This window comes from Corylus avellana, chromosome 3, assembly GCF_965113065.1.
Source record: "Corylus avellana chromosome 3, dhCorAvel1.hap1.2, whole genome shotgun sequence".
Classification (NCBI taxonomy): domain Eukaryota; kingdom Viridiplantae; phylum Streptophyta; class Magnoliopsida; order Fagales; family Betulaceae; genus Corylus; species Corylus avellana.
In genome coordinates, this window is record NC_142492.1 from 1,082,729 (window position 1) to 1,099,592 (window position 16,864).

General features: G+C 35.8%; 3 protein-coding genes across 4 annotated transcripts; 2 read left to right on the forward strand and 1 right to left on the reverse strand.

Annotated features, from left to right (window-relative positions):
- Nucleotides 1-1,061: 1,061 nt before the first annotated feature.
- On the reverse strand, nt 1,062-2,163 carry LOC132176011 (uncharacterized). Its single transcript, XM_059588113.2, has one exon. It carries the CDS (start codon nt 1,964-1,966, stop codon nt 1,304-1,306), a length of 663 nt encoding a protein of 220 aa, XP_059444096.2. The 5' UTR covers nt 1,967-2,163; the 3' UTR covers nt 1,062-1,303.
- A 3,353-nt stretch (nt 2,164-5,516) lies between these two features.
- TIM50 (Haloacid dehalogenase-like hydrolase (HAD) superfamily protein) lies at nt 5,517-11,050 on the forward strand. Of its 2 annotated transcripts, none has more exons than XM_059587729.2 (10): nt 5,517-5,944; nt 6,304-6,392; nt 6,527-6,563; nt 7,962-8,023; nt 8,149-8,262; nt 8,542-8,646; nt 8,740-8,838; nt 10,028-10,187; nt 10,306-10,408; nt 10,517-10,617. In XM_059587729.2, the coding sequence occupies exons 1-10, from the start codon at nt 5,635-5,637 to the stop codon at nt 10,521-10,523; spliced, it is 1,086 nt and encodes a 361-aa protein (XP_059443712.1). In that variant the 5' UTR covers nt 5,517-5,634; the 3' UTR covers nt 10,524-10,617. The 2 variants fall into 2 exon arrangements, with proteins under 2 accessions (XP_059443712.1, XP_059443711.1); XM_059587728.2 differs by having other exon boundaries at nt 5,520-5,944; nt 10,553-11,050.
- Nucleotides 11,051-14,090: 3,040 nt separating this feature from the next.
- ZIP11 (zinc transporter 11 precursor) lies at nt 14,091-16,864 on the forward strand. The gene is made up of 3 exons (XM_059587860.2): nt 14,091-14,626; nt 15,696-15,748; nt 15,872-16,864. Exons 1-3 carry the CDS (start codon nt 14,167-14,169, stop codon nt 16,397-16,399), a joined length of 1,041 nt encoding a protein of 346 aa, XP_059443843.2. The 5' UTR covers nt 14,091-14,166; the 3' UTR covers nt 16,400-16,864.

Here is a 16,864-nt window from a genome sequence, read left to right on the forward strand (position 1 = left end):
ATCTCTTTGATATTTAACACATATGGACGTAAGCATCATTTTCATATGGGCCTCTCTCTTCCTTCATTATAATGATAGCAATATGAGGGCAATAGCCAAGCCAACCACTCCTTTCAAATCCCTTAATTTCAAAACCTATAAAGACCACATTAAAGAGCATTCATACGATGAGATCCATACGTTTTGATTTGTGCATCTGCACTCTTTTAGTTGTCTTCCAACAACATAGACCACAAACTAAGCAATTTCTGATTGGTTAACTTGTGTCAATTATCCGGTTTTGAATCAAATGGCGAACTGGATCGATTATGATCATTTCGCCTCTCACACATGGGTTTAAACTATTTTCAGATTTAACACGTGAAATATATAACTGTGCAGTTCGAACTCAAGACCTTTGTTCTGATATCATGCTAAATCACTTATTGTCTCAAAACTTATTGAATCACAATTTGTCCTAAAAGCAAATGAAATGGAAAAGAGCCTGTTCCTTACATTTAAGAGGGTAAAATTGTCATTTCACCTTCTTTTTTTTTTGTTCCTTAGCAATTTTACCCTTCTAATATAAAGAATTGGGTTGAAATGGAGAGGGTCATTCTTCCTAAAAGCTTCGGCTAATAGAAAATATTAAATTCAACAATTTAATGAATATTTTTGACCATCATCATATTCACTAGTGTGCCTAGCTTAAATTGCAAGCATTTTTGTTTTTTTTGTTTTTGTCAAAATGGGGGTTGGAAACCATATGACATTTAAGCTGATGAGTTAATTATGTGCTTAAAAGTAGCACATGAAATTCCCATATAGCTTCTAAATCTGAAACATTTGTTAACGAATCACTTGTTTATGGTAGGGCAATTTTTAGAAGTTTACCAAGTGTGATTTCTATCTATAAAAAATGGTTGAGATATTAATGCTTTTTTTTATGATCCATCATTATTTATGAAAAAATTAAGCAACAAAATCTTATAAGTAAGTTTAATTATTTAGTGGCCGACATGATATATGTTGTCACATCCGTCTATAAATGACTTATAATAAAAGCAGTGAAAATCCTAATCGAGGTTAATTAGGATAAAGCTTCCCATTAGTAATAATATCATTGCAATGAACATTGATGTACCACAAACCACAAACAGATCTTTCTTCCTGCCCTCCCCTCCAAGGAAAAAGAAACAAACAGGAGAATAGAGATTTCCTAGAGTACATATTTCACATACGGCTAACAGAAGAAGGGTGATGAACAACTATTGGAGCTACAGATTTTTGATAATTTTGTGAGTAAACAGATAATTAAGGGGGATTACTGAACCATGCCTAGTTGTTGTTGAGCTTCAATCCTTATTTCTTCCTTCACCCTTCTAATAAAATCGTCAAATTTCTTGTTCAGTTCCTCTGTACTCAACATCCCATTTCCTTCTTCTTGTTCTTCTTGCTCTTCATGTTCTTGTTCTTCTCCTCTTCCTCCTTGCTTCACAACTGACTTATCAGTTTCTTTTTCGACTTCTTTGATGAAATGGTCCATTTCTCTTCCATGTTGTTCCACAGCAACAATTTCTGCAGAACCAATGGTTTCCACCAAAGCCTCCTTATCCAACATTGCCTCTTTGGTCTCCAATATTATCAATGGTTCGGGTTGCAAACCATCTCCAGCACTTTTGAAGGATTCTTCATTATGATTAGACCCGGACAGAGAACTTGTTAGGCCAGAGTATTTAGCAAGGAAAACTAGGAGTCCATTGCATAGGAGAAATATGCAGTTTTTGTCTATTGTGTGGGAGAACAGATGGGAAGGGAATGTAGAGAAGTATAAGTTGAAAGATTGGAGGAAAGAAAACAAAGATGGGTAAGAAAAGAAGTAAGAAAACACAGAAACTGAGACCAGCAACTGTGTGATCTTTTTTAGAAATTGAATGTTTACCAACTGAGTCAAGGTTTGTTTGCTGTGGTACTCAGTTTGATCCATTTCTTCTCCTCTCTGTTCTGGCTGAAGAAGCAGCTCCCTGGAAAATATTGAAGATGTGAATTGGGAAAGGTGTTTAAGCTTTGATGGGGGTCTTGAAAGATTTCTAAGCTGGTTGTGGTTTGAGGGTTTCTCATATATTTATATATAGGAGCTCAAATCTTAGATTTACAAGGGTGTGTGGTGTGTGGTGTGGGGTGGGTGTACACACAGATATCCCTTAAATGGGTGTCCCAAGAGCCAAGGCAGCAAACTGCCCTTTGAGGAGTTGTGTCATTTCTCAAGGCTGCCACTTGCCCAATGGAGGGGTTGTTCCCATTTACTTGACTATTTTAAACTTTCTAGCTGGCACCCTTTTTGGTAAAGACTCTCATTTTGCTAAATACAGTTTGGCTGCTTTCTAGCTTTATTATTGAGAGGTGTCATTTTCTTAGAGGTTGGGACCAATTACTATATTCTTGTGAAATAGCATGTGTTGGGATTTAGATCTTTTGAAATTTCATGCTCTAATTTTAAAGAATTCAAGCAAATAATGAAAATGGTGTAAGTTCTTAGGTGTTTGAGCAAGTCTCCAGATGGCTTAAAGTATGGGGTTCACTTGAATATTTCGGAACCTGCACTTCTCTCTTATTTCCTACCCGAATTCTTTGAAATTCGAGCATGAAGTTTCAAGAAATCTAAATCCAATACAGATTATTTCACAAGCATATGGTACTTGGTCCCAACCTCTTAAGTGTGAGCATACTCGAAGAATTTCATAGAAATTTGCCTTAATTTTAAAAAATTTGAGCAAGTCTCTAAACTTTTCAAAGTGTGGGGTTCACCTGTTCGAATATCCCAAAACATACCCCCTCTCTTATTCCCTGTTTGAATTCTCTAAAATTTGGGTAAAAAATTTCAGAAAATCTCGGTCCATATGTGTTTATCCCAAAGCATAACCCCATAAAATGTGAGGTTGATATGGTGGGTGGAAGAGTCAAATTATATCATACAAGGCCATAGACTCTCATTTTGTGGCTGAAACACTGAAACATCTGCTTGTGGAGCGGTGGTTGGAAGTTAATCAAGTGAGATTAGAATTTCTGGATTTAGATTATCACAGACTTGAGGTTTAAGCATGTCAGTTATATTCTTTGTTTCCTGTTAATTGTAATCTTCTCATTATGGAAGCTTTGAATTATAATTTACTTAATGGTAACACGTGGATGATTGTAATTGGAACAGCTTAGCTACAATCATACACCCTATGGTGATGAAAACATGTGGAAAGACTCCATACCCTGCCATGTGGTATGCTTAAGGCCTCACTATGCCTTCAATTATATGTATACCTCTTTTTATATGTACTTAATCCCCAAAGACCCACAAAAATAATAATAAATAATAACAAAAATCCTTCTCTTCTCCACAACATTCTTTCAAGATTTTCCTCTCTAACACAAAATAAAATATCCAAAAACATATAAATTAATCTTATAATACAAATGTAATTAGCATTTTCCTTAAATCGTTACATATATGCTCTTATAGAGTCATTATAGAATCAAGCATGCCACAAGGTAAAAGTGGTCAAAATACTTTAGCATTTTTCTCATTTGTTTTGGGGTAATTGAGTATTGCATGAATCATATATAAGAGGACCAAAGCCACCTTTTGTTTCCTTATCATGGAAGCAAAACCAACTTGAGGAAATAGTTCTCTCCACTAAAATTAAAACAAGCATTACATAAAAATCACTTTGGTATGAATATTTTTTAATATATATATAGATAACAACCATAATTCTTATACTATTTGTCACGGCTAGAAAAACGCTAGCCAAATATATACTATCAATTATAAAGTTTAGTTAGTTTCGTATAGTAAAGAATCTATGTAGAACTTATCACTTAGGAACACTTTATAATCTGCCCACGTCTCTTATCGACGGTTCTCGAAGATTATTCATTATGTATAACACGACTCTAAACTTGAGAAGTTCTTTTTGTTGTGATTTTGACTCTTTGCATTATCATCTTCCCTTTTTGTTTTGGTGGGCACACCATGAAAGTTAGTTCTCTGCCTAACAACAAACCCTATAAACCTTTAAAAAGGTTCTAAGTTCGTTTCCCCGTCCATTTTTTGTTGTGGAAAAGATTAAAAAAAAAATATTCTACTCCACCTTTCACCAACAAAAGCAACAAAAACAAAAACATTTAACGTATTTTAGATGAAGTTGTTATCATGGGCAAAAGGAAAAAGCTAAGTGGTTGCCGGTAATATAACAACAAAATAAGATACTCTTTTTTTTTTTCTTTTTTTTTTTTTTTTCCATAATCAATTAGAAAGGCAGAAAGGGAAGGAGAACAAACTACAAATAATTACTTGTTAATTATGTAATAAAAGAAAAAAGAAAAAATAAATTAGTAATAATTATGAGTTCTTGTCATGTCGATAGGAACAAGATCCTCTTGACAATTTTATTTTGTTTGATTGAGATGGGAGAATCTATTTCATTATCTAAATTAAATGTTATAGCTTTTAAGAAAACATAATAAAATAAAATAATATTTATCTAGCCGGATATGAATGATCTAAAAGGATTTTCAAGGCATAGGTATTCGTCCCCATAAGTTTTTTAAAAATTGTCTTGAACTATGCATATTTATAAATTTGACCCCTCAAAATTATACTTTTGTCCCTCCAAAATAATATTTGTGTCCCACTCTATTTTTTATTTTTAAGTTTTGCCCTCTCTTCCAACATGAAACAATAAAAATAAAAATAAAATTCACCTCCATTCATTTAGTTTCCCTACATATTCAAAGGTACATATTTCTTGGACCCAATAATTCATGTTTAATTTATTTTGCTTTTTGTTTATACTATTGTATGTTTGTGATGTCATAAGATTAAATTTATGATTTCTATGCTTTTATTTTATATAAACACGTACAAACACACATACACGGAGATTATATGTATCGATGTGCTTTTGAATTTATTTAAGTTTGTCATCCTAATGTATTAAAAAAAAAAAAAATCGTTCCCCCACTCCATAAATCCTAGTTCCGCCCTTGACTGGGGTGGTGTAATGTAATTAACAATGAGTAATGTCACACATGTTTTTACTCTCATATTTTCAAATGCATGCTCCTTGACGTGATAGTAAAAAACATCGTCTCTAATTGGCAGTTCAATCGGTTGGAGATTACGCCTCTTGAAGCATAGGTCATTAGTTCGAATTTTTCTCCTTCCTTTCTCTCTTCTTGTATAGATATGTCAAAAAAAAAAGGTAAAAAAAAAAAAAAAAAATCTAAAAACCCATAATGATATATCACAAATTTAATGATAATTTTTAGTAGAACTATGGATTTGAGATTATAGAAATAATAACAACACCTTAAGACAAATTGGTCTAAAAAACCACCTAAATAAAGTAAGTCGGCGGCAGCCAAACGGTGACTTATCTGGATTCCACTCTTGGACTAGAACCGCCCCACACCGACTCCCAAACACCCTCCAATCATATAACCCTCGTCGAGTGATAGGCCCCCTAAGTCCCAAACACCCCCAATCCAAAACCCTCTCTCTGCGCAAAACCCTGATTCAAAACCCTAACACACACAGAGATCTAAGAGAGAGAGAGAGAGACGCAAATTCACAAAATTCAATCCCCAAACACCCTAACAATGTCATCCGGAATTATCCGATCACGCATCGTCTCTTTCGTATCCAAGCGCCATCGACGCCTGTTGAGCTCCGACGCCGTATCGGGCGCTCCCAAAGAGCCACTAGCGCCGTCATTTGCTACATCTACTGCTAGTGCTAGTGCTAGCGCTTCTTCGAATACTACTACGAATGGCACAGCTGCTAGTAATGCTTCTCCGAGTGCTTCTGAAGCGAACGCTACGAGCAGCAACAAGGGTTTGAGGTTTCTCAAGTACGGTATAATCGGAGGCGTCACCGCAGCCACTGCTTACGCCGGATACGCCTCCTACGGTTTGTGTTCGAGCTTTTCTTTAGCTAATACGGTGTCATTTTTTGGTTCTGGGCATTTGCGTTTGATCCAGATGAAAGTTATAACATTAATGATCGAATTGATTCTTTGATAATTTGAATTCTAATTATTCTGAATTATGCTTTGGTGTTGAATGAGAAGGGCAAGAAAATTGTGATTCAATGAGGGGGTGTCATTTTGATCTCGAAAGGGTCGTTTGGTTAGTGTTTTTTGTTTTTGTTCGTGTTTTTGTTGCTTTTGAAGTGAAAAGTACTAGCGAATGCTAATTGGCGTGGTGGGTCTGGCATTTTGGGATGAATGAGATAATGAGAACTGTGAAAATTTGGGATCTATTTTGCAGCGTACACTTCTGAGGAAATCGAGGAGAAGACGAGAGCGTTACGATCATCTGCAAATTTCACTGTGCCAGAAGATGCGCCTGCTGTTGAGGTAAGTAAAACTTAAAGGGATTTTCTTACTGGAAATTGGGTTAGCTTCACCGATTGTCTGTGACTCTGTTCATTTTACAATATGATACGAGATGTCAGAAGAGTAACATTTTGTCATCAATCTCTTTTTCACAGAAAATTCAAGCGTTGCTCTACTCTGCTTCAATGACAGGTAGGGGTCCCCGAACTATGTTTCAGTCTGTCACATTTCAGATAATTACTTATGCCTGTTGTGTTGTATTTATGTGTTCCACTATCTGAAGTTTATGTTCTTATCCCATATAAGTTGGCTGTCATTGGATGGTTTATTCCTGAGAGCATACTGCCGAGAGTTGTTTATATTTTTCTAATTATGATCTTGAAGTACAATTCCATTAGTGCTCTTTGAGTCTCTTTTACTAGCAACATAGATTCATATTTTTATTCAAAGTCGAAGAGTAATAATTTTAGGAGTAGAACCCAAAGGGGTTGGCCCAAGTGGTGGAGGACTTGGTCTTAAGGTTTGCTCTCTTTAAGGTCCAAGGTTCAACACCTCATGGGTGCAAACAATTTCTTGGGACCACACTCCCTGGTGAAAAGCCAGCAATTTAACTAGTTCTGTGTAGGGAAACTTCCAAAGGTGCGGTGCACGGGACCGGGGTTTACTCTGCAGGGGTGGGTCCAAAGGGCCCTGCCTTGGAGAGGTTCCCCGACATTAAAAAATAAAAAATAAAAAATAAAAATTTAGGAGTAGATGTAATTTGATGATAATGGGGAGTTGATGGGTTTGACACCATATATCAACTTAGGATATATTTAAGAATATCACTAGTTCGAATCTATCATTCCCTCTCCCCTTGGGGCCAATTACTTATATATAAAAAAAAAGACATGTACTAAGATGTAGAGATTACATGTAGACAATGGCGGCTGCGGTTTGGCTGGTAGCCAAATGTTTAGAGTAGTGGCAGCAGGAGGAGTATTAGTTCTCTTGTAGATTTTGTCATTGGCTATGCTCCAAGTTAAAGTTAATTTTGTCTGATATACTTTGTTACCATCAATCTATAGCAAATTTTGGCCTGTTGATGCTTTGCCATGTGGGTGGGGTAGCTTTTTGCTCACTTTAGAGGAGCCTAGTTTTTTCCCTGAAGAAAGGAAAGTTTTTTGTGTAAATAGTTGTCCTTTTGGTGGGATCTGGACTTTAAGCTTGATTCACTAAAAAAAACAAAATCCACAGCCTAATTGTCAGCGTGAAAAATATTAATATTACAAAAAGAGTGTATGGGGCATCTTGTGTGCTCCATTTTATTCCAAGTATAGCTCTCACCCTCCCCAAAAATCCTATGAGCTAGATACCTAATATCCAGAAAAAATGGAGCTGCCCTCTGATTGATGAGCACCTTGTTCATTGTCTAATAATAGCAAGTGAAGAATCTATATGGAATGAAGCCAAGTAAATGTCACACTACTTATACCCATGCCTATCTTGCGAAACATTGACAGAGTTTGGTTGGCATTTGTCACTAGTTGGGTGTCAAAAACCAACAGATATTGATATCTACATTGATTCTTTTTATGTCTAACATCTCAGTGCCTGCTAAGGCAATTGAACTTTACTTGGATCTGAGGAGGCTTGTCGAAGAGCAAGTTCAGGTGCATGCTTGGTTTTGATCTGTGATATTCTACTCTTTCTAATCATGTACTCAATCCCAAAATGTATTCGATCCGTTTGTCTTCTTACTTTTTTTTTAACCGCAAGTTCTCTTGCTTCATGACAGAGTTTTTCTGAACCATACTCAGAGAAGCTTCTTCCAGATTTGCATCCTGCAGAGCGGCATGTTTTTACACTTGTTCTAGATCTACAAGAGACACTAATTCACTATGACTGGACGGTAGGGCCAGTATTCCTTTATTTTTTTAATAGTTTTTTGAAAATGGAAGCTCTTCAAGAAACCAGAGAAAGTAGTTGATATTATCCTACAAGTCATTTGATGTGTTTTGTTTACTTCATATGTAATGTCAATGTTCATAAGTATTGGTTTCATTTTATCCCTGTCTGTTCATTTTATAAGAAGTGCCTCAGCTCTTAAGATCCTTCTCATACTCAATTATGTATTGAAGATTTTTTTTGTGAAGTTGCTCAATGTTTGTTATCTTTGTGGTATGTAAAGCGGGAGAAAGGCTGGCAAACTTTCAAAAGACCTGGAGTAGATGCTTTCTTGGAACATCTGGCTCAATTCTATGAAATTGTTATTTATTCTGATGAGCAGAGTATGGTAATCGGATTATTCACTCCCTATTCTTGGTCATCGATTTTTTCTTATCTCTATAATTCTTATCATTATCTTGCTTTCTATTGGTATGTGCAGTTTGTAGACCCTGTTGTTGAAAGGCTGGATCCCAAGCATTGCATTCGATATAGGCTATCCAAAGGTGCTACTATGTACCAGAACGGGAAGCATTACAGAGTATGTTCAAGTTGATTTTTGACTTCATATTATTTCCACTGAATTATGTCTTATTCTTTGCATGAGTGGCTTCAAGATGATTGGGATCTGTGAATTCTATCTGTTATCGTGTAGTTGAAATTATTTGTTATTTTCAGCTTTTTGCCTATTTCATGTTATCATCATGTAGGGTATTGCTATATTGCAATGTCTTGTATTCAGTTGTTTTCTTTTTTCCTTTTTAAATGTTCCATTATTAAGTAAAAACTTCCACAATACATATGAATATATGATCAAGGTTGGCCATGAGATATCATATGTTGCTTAAGCAACTTATAACTGATGAAAAATGAGTAATTCATAGCGTGTTTGTTGTTTATTGTCCTGAATGAAGGTTCTGACTTTGACTTAATAATGTTAGACGCAGGCCCTAATTTTTACTTTGCATATTGTACCACCTGTCAAAGGGGCCTCTGCTGTATGCAACTATCTGTAATTGTAGTAACTTACTCATGCGTCAAATTGGATTGCAGAATAATCAAAATTTTCTCTCTGATTTATCTCCATCATGTGTTAGGGTTTTTATCCCTTTTTATTGAATTATTAATTTAAAAAAAATGGGGTGTTGCTATGTGCATTTCTTTTTTTTGATAAGTACGCTATCAAACTCTGTTCATATTGGAGAATTTCATTATGAAAGGAGACTTATTTTTTCTAATATAGGTTTATGAGATTCCAATCTACCAATGAGCTACAACTCAGTCGCCTGATGCTATGTGACTTGAGGTTAGAGGTCAAGAGCTCACCCATGAAAAAAGATGAGAATATTAAACTGGTGTTAAGTTTTAACATCAGTTTTTTTAAAATTTGAAATGGCTGCAAAAATTGTGTATAAAATGCATAGGGAAAGTAATTGGCAACTACCCTTTTGGTTGGGTGTTTGGTTTGATTGGGTTTTTCTGGGTTTTTTGGTTTGTTAGGGTGTTTGGTTGGGTTCCTTTGTATACATTATTGTGTACTTAGAGGCGCTTTGTGCTTTTTTTGATATATACTACGTTACTTATCAAAAAAAAAAAGAAAGTAATTGGCAACTATTCTTTTGTGGATGATATGCTGAGAGAAATAATTCAGGCAGTGAATTCATGCCATTCCTCATGATGCTAGACCAGATGGAGTAGTAGATATAATAAGATGTAGTTTCTCTTGGCAGGATCTTTCAAAGCTTAACAGAGATCCTGCAAAGGTTCTTTACTTGAGTGGCCATGCACTGGAAGGTTGCCTTCAACATGAGAACTGTGTTCCTATAAAGCCATGGAAGCAGAGTGACGCAAATGATACAGCTCTTTTGGATTTTATACCATTCCTTGAATGTAAGCAGTCTACAATTTCCATAGATATTGAATGAGATATTCTTTTAGTGTTTTCAATTAGCAAGTTTGCTGAGTAACTGCTGACGTTGTGAGAATCATCTGCCTGGTTTTTGCGCAGTTGTCGCGCGGACCAGTCCATCTGATATCAGACCAGTACTGGCATCATATCAAGGGTGTGAGATCCCAACAGAATTTGTGAGGCGTTCCAAAGACTACCAGAGGTAAAAACTTATCCGATTTTGTTTGTTGGGTTTTTTCTTTGTTTTGGGGTTGGGGTGGGGGGCCGTTTAACTTGATATGATAATAGTTATCGGAATTTTCTTATGAAGCAAGTGAAGAAATAATTGTCATACCAAATCCTGCAGGCGAATGCAAGAACAGAAGCAGCATGGTCGTTTCTGGAAACGTTGAGACCAGAATGATGTAAAAACAGGTGAAGGAAATTGTAGGACTTGATTTACAATTTGGGAAACAAGAAATATATAAGGCACTGTTATTGGAGGTATGAAGCCAATTTTCTCGCTAGCCAAAGCCATTTCAGCTAAAGATTTTGAACTGCAATATACAACCTAACAAGAGATGTGTAATTTTGTTTCCTGGCATTTGACCTTGCATTTTTTTGCATCAATATTCTTTTTCTTTTCGGAGAACAGAATTTTGGATTACATCAAGTGAAGTTTCTACTGGTTGATAAGTAGTTTATCCTTCAGAAGAACAGGGTTGTAATTTACTTGCTTGAAAACCAGTTTTTATTTGCCATTCCCCACCAGCAACAAGAACAACTCCGAAAGGAGCTTTTACAAGAAATCAACATGTTATAATGAATTTGAACCATATCTTAATGCATATAATTCTTTTGGATACTTATTTGTTTTCCCCTTGGCAAATTTGTGTTAGAACTGAACAGATGAATTATCTTGGTAAAAATAAAAAGATTTCATTTGACTAGCCGACTGTTACATGATCTGGTGAATGCAGTTCTTTTTTATATTTCTTAGACATGCTATGATATTATATAATTGGATGAGCCATAGGCTTGGACATCCAGGTTCGGAGTTCTCTTGAATTACCTGATACATGGTTCTTGCGGATAGGATCAGGTATCCAGGGTTTACTCCTTAGGGGGTTGGGAAATGATGCAGTTGTAGTTCATTGGACTGAAGCCAAAACCCTTCAGATAGCGACAATTGTGATGAGCTCCATTGTTGTGACTTTGTCTTCTCTCTCCTTCTGATTAGTGGTTAAGCCACGCTCTTTGCCTCATGCCAATTTTTTGGCTAGACTGGTAGACAATAAGTCAAGTGTTCTCACTTGGCCTAGACCCAGCTTTGCGGTGAAGTTATTAGAAGGTGGGGTGCCAATTTTTTGGCTAGACTGGTAGACAATAAGTCAAGTGTTCTCACTTGGCCTAGACCCAGCTTTGCGGTGAAGTTATTAGAAGGTGGGGTTCCATTTTGGAATTTCTTGTACCCACGTTGCTTTGGCTTCAAAAATATCTAGCCCCAATTAGCTGTAAAGGACTGTCCTCATTCCTATCGGCCAAGTTTTCTTTTAAATTTAAATTAGGTTGGAGAAATTTCTTTTAACCGTGTTTATTTTTTTAGTAATATGTGAGATGCACATAAATTTTTAGTAAAATTTATTTTGACTTTATCCACTCTATTAAAAAAAACACGTGCATCTCATATATTCAAAGAACATGTTATTTTTATAGATTGAGTTGAAAGAAATTTTTTCAACCAAATTTGGAGGAAAACTGTCTCATACTTACTATTCTTAAAATCCCGACCATCTGTGTAGGGCTGATAATTTTTAATATGATTCGCGAATTCGATACGAATTTTTAACACTAGTAAGTTATGGTTGGCTTATATAATTATATTAATATCTTGATACGATTCGAACCCTGTACACGACATTTTGGGTTGGTGATTTTTAAAATAACTTACAATGTAAATTCGATACGAACTCAAAAAGAAATTAGCTGATTAGATTGAGAAGTCTAATTCGTTTAATTAAATTAGTCAAGTTATGATTGACATTTATTATATCATATTTCAATACGATGACCTTTATTGTATCATGTCACAATACGATTTGAACCCAATTGTCGCCCATATGTCAATGATTCATTGAATCATATAGATTAAGTTTTTCTCTAAATCTAAGTTAAGAAAAATTCATTTAGGTTAGCCTATTATATTAACATATTATTAAAATACATGATTTTTAGAAGCATTTTAATGATTTTAAATTACATGTGAGAATGTTTGGAACAATTTTTTGTTGGATAAGACAAAATAATTTATTAAAAAAAAAAAAAAAAAAGGAAAATTCGTGGGGTTGGTGACGGGGCATGGTGGATAATCATGTTGACTTTGTTTTGTTTAATCGGAAGACTTTGACTCGGAATCATGAATGTTAACCACTCCTTGCCTTGCCTTTATGATTGTAGCAACTAATACCTAGCAAGCAATTGGCTCAGGCGACGATAGAAGAGCGTGGCATGCAATCTATGATGATAGTTCGTTAATTAACAATTTGTCTACTTCAGATGATCGTCACGTTTCAACCAAATTATCTATTCTACTCCATTTCTTGGAAAAAAAAATAATAATAATAAATTTCCCTCACATAAAGAAATATGAAATCTTAATAATAATAATAACAATAATAATATTGATGAAGAAAATAGTTCAATATTGATTGAATATAAGACTTTTTTAACGAGGAATTTTCATAATTCAGCTCTTCATTGAATATAAGGTCGTTCCATAAGTGACTCCAAACATTTGAGTCAATATCAATTTGTTTTCTTCAATTTAAATGGCATTTTAGTATTATAAATAAAATTGAGTTAGATAAAGCTTTTAGGTAACCTTTAAGTACTTGTACGAAAGATTGTTTTTTGGTTTAAGAAAAAAAAAAGAAAAAAAAAGTGATGAACTTCAAAAATAAAAATTTTAAAACTTATTAAACAAATAAGAGAACCAGCCACAACCAAAAACTAAAATAAAATAATTTGAAATCGAAGACTTAAACCCTAAACCTTATTCATGTCATCAAACAATGTTACTAAACCCTAAACCCACCTTGTTAAAGTCAGAAGTTGGAAAGCCATCTATGACCCATCTAGAACAAAAAGATGATGAATCACGACTCTTGGTAGTGTTCTTGTAAGTGCAACCCACCCGAATGCCCTTGTGGCACACCCTCTCCGCAATGTGGTGAGTCGCAAGGGACTCCCATGATCCATCTTTCACTGAGTAGATGGAGGTGGTAGCGGGGTGAGAGTCCCCCGCAACCACTTCCTCCTAATCCCATCTCATCCCCGAAATCATTGTCACAAGGTAGAGTTTTCTACTAGCCACTTCTGCGGAGTTGGGTGTTAGTCACCAAATAATCCTAATATTACATGTAGAGGGGATCTTCTCCACCACATACCCTTTTTTTTTTTCTTCTTCCTTTTTTTTTTTAAAAAAAAAAATTAAAATTTTATTTTATTTTATTTTAATAAATACATTAATAATTTAATATGGCAAAGATGCATTCATCATTCATGATTTCATGGCATAACTTTTGTTTTGTTTTTTGTTTTTATATATACATCTGACAAACGTGCTGCCACCAGGTAGATGGGTAATTTTATTATTGCTTAAAATCCAATAATTGTTTTGAATTTTATTTTATAAAAAAAATAAAAAAATAAAAAGAAAGAAAAGAAAATTAGTCCTTGAATACTGGTTGTGAAAGCGAGGGAGGTGGACGTTGGGTCCAACTAATTAATCTCTCCCACGGAAACTTCTCCTCTATTTGTTTTGTAGTACACAGGCTTTCAAAGGGAAGCTTGTCATCTTCTCAGTTTGTACTGCCTCTCTCTTTCTCTCACCTCTGTGTAGTACAACTATTCTATATTCTCCCACCTCTATAAATATCTTCTTTTTTTCTTACCAAAAATCTCTGCAATGTCCCAACCACCATGGCTCGCTCCCTTCCCTTCTTCTTCTTTTTCCTCTTCCTCACCCTCTCCGCCTCGGCTCACAGCGGCCACGACGACAGCGACGGCGACAGCGACTCAAACGACGAAGACATTGACCTTCGGGCGAGGCCTCTGATACTGGCCAAGATATGGTGTTTGATCATCATTTTTGTGGCCACTTTTGTTGCGGGCGTTTCTCCCTACTTTTTGAAGTGGAACGAGGGGTTCTTGGCGCTGGGAACGCAGTTTGCTGGGGGTGTCTTCCTGGGCACGGCGATGATGCACTTTCTCAGCGATGCCAATGAGACTTTCGAGGACTTGACTACCAAGGAGTACCCCTTCGCCTTCATGCTGGCCTGCGCCGGCTACTTGTTGACCATGGTGGCGGATTGTGTCATCGCGTTTGTGTATGGGAAGGGAAACGGTGTTGGGTCCGCTGTTGCTGATCCGGAGCTTCAAGGTATTATTTAATTGTCGTTTGGAAATGGGGATTTAGTTTGTTCAATTTATGTTTGCAAGAGATTTAATGCTTTTTTAGTATATGGGTGTGATTGAACTGTTGGGTTTGATTGTTTAATGCAAGTATACAGTTGTTTGTGTTATTGTAAAAGATGGATATTGGGGAAAAGCTGGGTAATTTTGTTGTGTGGGAAAAAAAAAAAAAAAAAAAAAAAAAAAATCCCAATTCTTCAATCATTTGCTTTATCTGATATTCTTTAGAAAAATGGTGAATTTTTACTTATTTCAATATATTTTTGCAACAGATCAATTCAATTTTAATTCATGGGTGTAATTGGTCTGTTGGGTTCGATTTTTTGTTGGAAATACATAATTGTTTTTGTGCCTTTTGTTTTTTTCGCAAAAGGTAAATTTTGTCTTGGATTAGCATACGAAAAGTTAAGATTAGTATTGGGAAAAAGGTGTATTGTGTGTTATGACTAGTTTTTCTTAATTCATAGTGAGCAAACAGGTTTTCTGGTTTAGTATAGATATGAAGACCACTATTGTGAGTGGACAGTGACAGAGATGAAAGCCTATGTGTTCAATACTCTTTATGTTTGGATGGTTGCTTACAATTCTTCTCGTTTTTCTAATGTCTTGGAGTTTCTTGATTTGTGTTTCTCTTCTGCTTCATTATTGGTGTTTCTCTTGTAACTTGGGTTGCGTCTGTCTACCCTTTTTTATTAGATCGAATTACTTATAAAAGAAAGAAGACCATTATTGTAAGGGAGAGGAATTAAGCAGTGTTGTTTGCTAGATTTGATTCTGGATATTTTTGTTGGTTTTCTTTAGGGTTCCCAAAGGGGTTAAGATGAAAAGAATTGTGGAATGGATAACTATAAGTTTACTAAATCACACAAGTGCATGTAATCTTATTACAAGACTAGCTGAAAAATCTCAGAAAGAAGTAGATGAATCTAAAGGAATCCAAATAAATGTGAAACCCCTTCATTAATTCCAAACACAGGATGTAAATGTGTTATGGCAATTTGATTGATAATGTTATTCAACTTTTTCCTTCATTTCAGGTGGAGTTGAGCAAGGGAAAAGTATTAATAACGGTGCACAAACAGAATATCAGGTGAGAGATATACTCATACATCTCAAATTAGCATTAGAGGAGAGGCAACCTCTTCTTCTTTTGAGATTCATCTTTTTAGTGGTTCTGACTTCTGAGTCGATATTTGCTTGTATGCCTTAATAGGCCCATGATGGCACCAGGAGGCACTTCCCACACCACTCTGTGGCAGCTGCTGATTCACTTGGGGATAGCATTTTGTTGATCGTAGCCTTATGCTTCCATTCTGTCTTTGAGGGCATTGCAATTGGAGTTGCAGAGACAAAAGCCGACGCCTGGAAAGCTTTATGGACAATCTCTTTGCACAAGATATTTGCAGCCATTGCCATGGGTATTGCTCTCCTTCGTATGATGCCGAACCGGCCCCTCTTATCATGTGTAGCCTATGCTTTTGCCTTTGCCATTTCAAGCCCAATTGGTGTGGCCATTGGAATCATAATAGATGCCACAACTCAGGGTGCTGTGGCTGATTGGATCTTTGCCATATCAATGGGTATAGCATGTGGAGTTTTCATCTATGTCTCCATAAACCATCTACTATCAAAGGGTTATATACCCCAGAAGACCATTGCAGTTGACACACCCTATTACAAATTATTGGCGGTGTCGTTAGGCGTTGGCGTAATTGCTGTTGTCATGATTTGGGACACTTGAGATCATGCTGAACCGGATGCCTGTCTGCTTCTTGATTGGTTGTCTTTGTGGGAAGACTGCTGCTCTTGGCTTACCTTCATGAAAGAAGATAAATATATGTGAGACTTTCTTGATCATATTACATGGAAGATATAATACATTTACCAAGCATCTTTCTACTTTAAATCTTGTTATAGGTCTTGTACGGGCATAAAATCAGAATTCATGACGAGATAGATTGGCCGTACCCTTTGTTATTATTTTTATCATTGATTTTTCCAATTGACAGAGCAATGTATAAGGGGGCCTTTACAAACTATAAGAAATCATCAGCTGTGCTCTCTTGCCTTTTGTTGAGGTTTCTGCTTACCCATAAATGTAATAGTTTCTCTTGGCACTGCCACATCTGCAGAGTGAAATAGTTATGAGATGAAATGTGATTTTCGTTGTATAGAAAGTACATGGATTCTGTCTCTTGCCAGTGAA